Source organism: Chrysochloris asiatica, unplaced genomic scaffold (genome assembly GCF_000296735.1).
Source record: "Chrysochloris asiatica unplaced genomic scaffold, ChrAsi1.0 scaffold00022, whole genome shotgun sequence".
Classification (NCBI taxonomy): domain Eukaryota; kingdom Metazoa; phylum Chordata; class Mammalia; order Afrosoricida; family Chrysochloridae; genus Chrysochloris; species Chrysochloris asiatica.
The window spans coordinates 26,409,727-26,417,033 of NW_006408540.1; the positions used below are offsets into that span (position 1 = coordinate 26,409,727).

General features: G+C 37.6%; 1 protein-coding gene across 1 annotated transcript in view; it reads right to left on the bottom strand.

Annotated features, from left to right (window-relative positions):
* Positions 1–7,307, bottom strand: part of CAB39L (calcium binding protein 39-like) — a gene marked incomplete at its 3' end in the record, with an annotated part of 110,009 nt that overhangs the window by 27,976 nt on the left and 74,726 nt on the right. Inside the window, exons 6-7 of the mRNA XM_006837696.1 lie at positions 4,529–4,588; positions 1,227–1,292 (exon numbers count right to left, since the gene is read on the bottom strand). Coding sequence (XP_006837759.1) covers positions 1,227–1,292; positions 4,529–4,588 — 126 coding nt within the window. The remainder of the gene's footprint in view (positions 1–1,226; positions 1,293–4,528; positions 4,589–7,307) is intronic.

Sequence of the window (7,307 nt, forward strand, 5' to 3'; positions counted from 1 at the left end):
CTCCGTGGCCACACCACTGTCTCTGGGCCCAAGAGTCCCCAGGCCTCTTCACACTGCTTGTCAACCATGTCCCCAACTGGGTCCACAGAAGTCCACTGAACATTGTAGGGCTTAGCTTGCCGCTTCATTGCTGCTTTTACCCCACTTCCCCCCATCGGTGATGTGTGTTGTCACCAATCAGAGCGTGCATTTCCGTTGAGTCTTAAAAAAGACCACAGACTTATTGGTCTGATAAAGACTGGTGGAACTCCCAAGGCTATAACCCTTAGTTATCCTTCAAGCATGGAACTGAACCCCAACCCTGCCTCCAAGGGTTAAATTTCAGCCAAACAATAGACAAGCTTACAAGGTGAACAACAATGCCAGGGAGGTACAGGCTCCTTAGAACAGCCAACCATTTGAGATCAAAAGGCAGCATTCACTCAGGAGACAAAGCTCAGAAGACAGAAAAGGATAGGAAAGTAAGATGAATGGAAGTGGTAAGCACAGAGAGAACGTGGGAAAAGTGCTGTTACATTGGGAGGGTTGAAATCGATGTCACAATTGTATGAGTTGCTGAATGGAAAAGCAATCTACTCTAATGTTCAATCAAATACAACAAAAACTTTAAAAACAAACAATTTCATACCAGAAAGTTGTTTTACCTCTCAATTAAAAGTAGATCTGATGAATTGTATATTACTATGCTTACAACTGAGACTGTTTCATTTTTGCATTTTGTGTGACATATTTTGTCATTGTTATCTTTTCCTCTCCTCCATAAAATACCTTATCAGGACTAGTTTACAGAAATATATAAAAAACATAAGATCATTTCTTTCTGCCTATTTCAAGACATTCCATAAAAGAATTAGAGATCCTTACTGATTTTTCCCTGTGAACAGTAATTTCTTTTCATTTCCAGAAAATATCTTTTAGAGAGAATTGTGGTTTTATTTACGTTAGCCTAGGCTTAGTTTTCTTACTTAAGAGATATACATTAAATTCTCCTTTATCATGAACTTATCATTTATACTTTCACTTTCAAAAAGTATTTGAGGCTAGCGAATAGGTATAATTTTTTTGATACAATTAATAGTCATAACATAAAACATACTTTTCAAGTTACAAGCAGAGATAATGTTTAATTATTTTGTTATTTACTTATTTATTCATTAATAAGTCAATTATTTGCTAACATAAAGTTTTTCATATGTGGACTCTATCGTCAAGAAATACTTTATTACCTTTAATGATTGTCTCTTAGTCACATAATTCTCAGACTGAAGCAATTTCTCATAATCTTCAAAAATCTAATGAAAAGAAAAGAAAAATTAAAGTGTAAAAGAAGCAGTGACATTAGATTTGTTTGCTGTCTTGCTTCAGAAGTAAATTCTCAACCCTCTAACTCAGCACAGTTTTGTGCCTGAGGTGTTTAAGCCACACAATTTACCACTGCCCATAGTAAACTGCAAAGCCATGTCAACTACAAGGTCAGCAGTTCAAGCTCACCAGTTGCTCCTTGGAAACCCTATGCAGGGTCACTATGGGTTGGAACCAATTTGAGGGCACTTAACAATGACAACAACATAGTAAACTCATCAGTACTCCACCCTTTTACACAGAAAGATACTGGGAAGTAGGGAGGTCAAGTGATGCAAGAGACCTACTTCTCCATTTTATTCGAGTTTTGAATTAGAAATCAAATAGAAAAATGGAGTAATTTGGGTTTTCCCAATAAATGATTTTGAAAAAAAAATTCACTGAAAGTTGCAAGATTAATTTTAATTATGGCATTTCAAATTAATCTATTTAGTAGTCTTGGTGGCACCTATGAAAGGCACTCTGGTAGCCACAGGTTAGCAGTTCAAACTGACCAGCCACTTGGTGGGTGTGGCAGTCTGTTAACTTCCCTAGTAAAGCCCATATCTTCGAGTATGGAGTCTGCATTCTGGGAACATTGCAATGACTTATCAAACACAGCAGAGTAGAGAGTGCTGTGGGAAGAAAGCTTGGTGTTCATTTTTTTTTTTTTACAGGGGATCATATATGATCCCCAATGGCCTCTTGGGAGTACTGACATACCCACTGGAAGCTGGGAGCCACTGGGCCTTGGGGCCTGCCTATTTCCTAATGCAGTTCCCAATCATTACCTAGGCCTGCATTTCACACAGCGTCCAGACTCTGAGACACTAAGGCTTAGAAGAGCAAGCCCTGCAGGGGACTGAAGGCAAGAGAGGTCAGGAACAGACAGGTGTCGGCAAGAGAGGTCAGGAACAGACAGGGTGGAAGCTGTGCTGGGCCTCAGAGCACCCAAGGTGAGGTACACTTGTATAGGAGTGTGTGAGGAGGGCAAGCTGTGTACACTAACAATTATAGAGGGAGAATTCTTATTGTTGTTGTTAAGTGCCGTCGAGTCAATCCCGACCCATAGCAACCCTGTATAGGGTTTCCAAGGAGCGGCTGGTGAGCTTGAACCACCGACTGACCTTGAAGTGCAAATGGCTTTGCAGTCTGGCGCATTAAGAGTGTGAAACGTAAAACGAAACAAAAAACTTATATAATGATCACAGTTTAAAGAAAATGGAAACTGTATTGGTGAGGAAAAGGCCAGGAAAGTTGTGGAATCTTTTTAAGGACTATTTTTCCATAATGACAGCGACCCAGCTCTTTCTTTGGGAGCAGCAAGGACTCCTCTATGAGAATTTCATTAGGAAACCTTACCCTATTCACCCTACAGGCAATGATCTTGCCACTTCAGACTTCTTTTTGTTCCCCAAATTCAAAGAACAATGAAAAGGAACATGATTTGAGTCCCTTAAGGATGCCCAAACTGTCATTTTGATGTGGTGTAAATCTAAGAGCTCAGAATTCTTCAGGTAAGGTCAGAGAGATGGAAACACTACCCTCAGATGCATATAAAACTAGATGCAGGTTATGTTGAAAGCAGTAGCTTTACATTTTCATGTTTTTATTTCATAAAGGTTTTTATTTTATAGCAATATTTTAAAGCTAGCTTTGCTTAACTCCTAACAGATGTGCAATAATTATGCTCTCATATGAATGATTTTTTTATTATTACCTTGTGTCATGGAACACAAGGAGGATTTTGGGGGTCACAGCATTTATCAGACAAATCGTGGTAAATTTTAATGTAACAATAAGATGCAAAAGCATTTTTGAGGACTGACTGACTCCCCAAGATGCCCATTTGGTTAGTTTAGAGTCCTGCCTCACATGCTCCGGCTTCATTGTTCACTGCTAAAGAGAGACGAGGCTCAGGAGATCTGATGTGTTTGAGGGAGCGGGAGTCCCCAAAGCTGGTGCTCAGGTCACTGCTGCAGGCTGTGTCTCTGTGGAATTAATCTAAATGACTAAAGTACACAAGAAGTCACAGTGAGCTACAATGATAAATTTAAGTAAATAAGGAACCAAAGAAAATCGGCTCATAGTCTCTCAAATTATTTCCTATTTTCCCTGAATTCTAAAACATACTGCACAGCACACTTACCTCACTCATTCTATAGGGAAATATCATACTTAATACTCCCGATCTGATCATATGCTATTTTATTCCCATAGTCCAGGAGTATGTTATAAGCCCCGATTCGGGTAGAAATGGTTACGAGTCTTAATGGTTCCGAGCCTCATATGTCTATTTTGTGCCTGACTCTCTACCCACTGTATTCCATTGGAAAGGCATGAAGTCATTATCAAAAAGACATTTCTTTTGGTAAAAAAAAAATTAAATAATTTTGGAAGCACACTGCCAAGTGTTGTCTTTCGTGGTGCTTCTGGGTGTATTTGAACCATAACTCTTGGATTAACCAAATGTTTAACTGTTTATTCCATCCAGGAATGCCTGGATTCACTGTTAGAGATGAGGAATACATTAATAGTTTTACTAGCAGGTAAAACTAATTAACAACCGAGTAAAAGAATTTATTTTAGCAAGGATAAGGGGCTTTTTGGAGTCCTGGTATGGTGCTGTAGGATAAGCAATGGACTGCTAACCCTACCAGTTGCTCCTTGGGAACCTTATATAGGATCGCTATGAGTTGGAACTGACTCCACAGTACTTAAACAACAATAACAAGGGACTCTTTCATTTAGATTTACTGACTACCTCGTAAGGCTGACCCTACAGGGCATAGTAAAACTGCACCACAGGGTTCTCAAGATGAAATTTAGAGAAGTAGACCGCCACATCAATCTCCCATGGAAAAATTGGTGAATTCAAATTGCTGGACCATACATTTAGCAGTCCAGTGCTTATCTCTCAGTGCCACCTGGGTGCTCTCAATTTAAGATCAAAGTAAGAAGGTTCTAATCATTTTTTGGAGCGCTGGAGTACAAGAAAACACGAGAAAGCCTTAACCCACCTGCCATCCTCAATTATCTATCAAATTGGCTTCAAGGTAAATAGGTGAATTAGAGTATGGCTGGTTCCCATATGAATAATAATAAATAGGGGCAATTACTCAAAGGTATAAGAGAAACAAAGAGGAAGAGGAAATGAGGAAAATTCTTTAAAATGATTTTTACTTACAGTGTCATAATTTTGTTCTAAGAAGTCTGCTACCAACACTTTATGTCTGGTTAGTAAATCCTAGAAAAGAACAGCCAAGGGAAACAAAATCGTTATAGCTCTTAAATTTTAAAAATCTGTCATTTCCTTTCAAGGTTTTATAAATCCTTATTAATTTGAAACATAAAAGTTTTCAGAGAATTAATTTATGCCACAAAACCATGTCCACTCATACACTGGTTTAATATGTAGAATACAAATTTGTTTCATGTTAAAATAAAAACAAAAAACAATCTCATATTCTAAATGATCGTTTTTGTGAATTATGATAAAAATAATCTAACTAGTGAGACAAATGGTACCTGAAAGATGAGTTTTATTTCTTTAAGTCATAACTCTACATTGTGATTGTAGGAACATTCAAATAATGCTTACGATGCTCTTTACACATGAGAATTACATCCTTAATTCGCCTTCACCTTGAAAGCAAACAAGCCTCACCTGATCCCTTTTAGATGCTTAGTCTTTTATTCAATAGAGGCTAAATAACCTACCCATGTTCACAGATGAATTTAATTAAAAACATAGCAAGAACTTTAAAGTTTTCCACAATAAATTCTTATGCTTTAATACAGATTTAATTAAGCCTTCCTTAAAGTATATGGAAGATATACAACATAAAAGAAGTATTTGCAATGGATACCAAAACTCCACTTATTTCTCTTTGAATAAAAAAAGTACAATATTTAAAACATTTTGAACTATAATTCTCAAGCCCCCAAACATACGGGCTATTTATCTCATATTACTTACTGCTCTGTACCCTGACTAACCCCGGGGCCTAGCAGCGGGAAAGTGAGGCTTTTTTCCTGTGGAGCATTCAGTACTGAGCAAGACTGCAGTTTTAAAATGGGGAGACCATCGTTCTACAGTTTCCAGAATCCTTTCCTGGATTGTTCCAAATATCAATTCCAACTAGTTCCTATATCCAGAGACCTCTGAGAGAGTAAGGAAGTTCTACAGCAGCCTTTGGGGTCCCTATCTGCTCTAAGAGGATACTCAGGGTATTAGTTTTCAGGCACCCCTTCCCTAATCTCGTAGAAGCCCCAGCTAAAGCAGTATCAGGGATTTTCTGAGCTGATCCATGTTAGAAAGGGGTTCTCTTCATGGGTTGTACCTGTGTTCCAGCTGTTGGCTCTGAGTATGAGACCTGTGCTGGCAGTAGACAGCCAGGCTTGTCTTCCACGTGCAACTGGATAGGCTAGAACCACCAACCTTTCAGCTAGTAGTCTTAACTGTTTGCTACATTATTACAGATCATGTAACTGAGTGGAAAAAACAAAACCAACCAAACAGAAAAACTTAGCAAAGGCCTAGCCAAAAAAAAAAAAAAATTACAGAAAACTGCAAAGGAAAATAAATTACAAAAATTAAATAGTTAAAAAAAATCATTTGAAATTGCATAATCATTTCATGATACCTTAACCCACTAAGCTGCTCCTCGAAAACCCTATACAGGGTTGCTAAGAGTCAGAACTGACTCCACAGCACTTAATACCAACAAACAACAACAACTCAACTACAGAGAAAATAATAGTAAGCAGCAGTAGCTATTGCAGAGTGCTAGGCAGTGTGCTGGCTACTTTAAATATGGATTTACTTCTAATCCTCTCAATGACTCTGCAAAGCAGATATACTGTTTTCTTCATTTTATAATTGACAATGAAATGCAAAGGTTAAGTACTTTGCTCAGGGACATATAGCTAATTAGGTGACATACAGAGATGAAATTGAATAATTTCCTCTATGAAGATTCTTAGAGGGGGAGAGAGATTACGGTTGTTAAGAAATTCTTTTTGGGGAAGGTTCTATTTGTAGAGAATACCATGACAAAAACATAAACTTACAATGTTAAAAAAATTAATGGCTAAACTGGGCAAAAGTCATCTTGGAGCACAAAACAAAAAAAGCTGAATCTAACAGGTTGAAAAAGCCCCACACGAAAACCAACTAAACAAAATATGGTGGTAGTTTTGTGCCGTGGAGTTGGTTCCGATTCTTAGCGACCCTGTACAGGGTTTCTGAGGCTGTAAATCTTTACAGGAGTAGAAAGCCGTATCTTTCTCCCGCAGAACAGCTGGTAGTTTCCAACTGCTGACCTCAAGGTTCACAGCCCGATTCGTAACCACTATGAAGTGCTTTAAAATGTTTAAAATCAGCTATTTTTTAAAAAGTGACTTATGGTCATTGTTGTATTAACCTTAAACATTTTGATAAACATAAAAAGTTGGTGTTTCTAATATTGGTTGTTGTTGTTTAGTGCTTTCAAGTCAGTTCCGACCTATAATGACCCTATATAAGGTTTCCAAGGAGCGACTGGTGAGTTTGAATCGCCAACCTTGCGGTCAAGAGCTTACCCTACAGCACCACATCAGGACTCCAAATATTGGTAGCTTGCTAGAAAAATTTCTATGGTTATTTCAGTTTTCAAGGAAGTGAGTCAAGTTCAATGGGAAACAGTCTGAAGTACAAAAAAAAATAATAACAGTTTAATTTTGTGACTCAATATTACTAGTGAAAGTTAAGCTGGGCTGAACACATGGTAGCCAAAAATGATTTCTTCAACATTTTATTAAATATTGAAAATCTTTTAAAAAATATATAGCTCATCTTATTTTATCAGTTCAGGCATTTAGGCATGAAGTAAATAAAATCAGGCTTATGCTAAAGAATCAAAATCTGATGGACCTAATTAAATAGTCTAAAGGTTTCATTGGTAACAAAACTAGAAGATTAATCC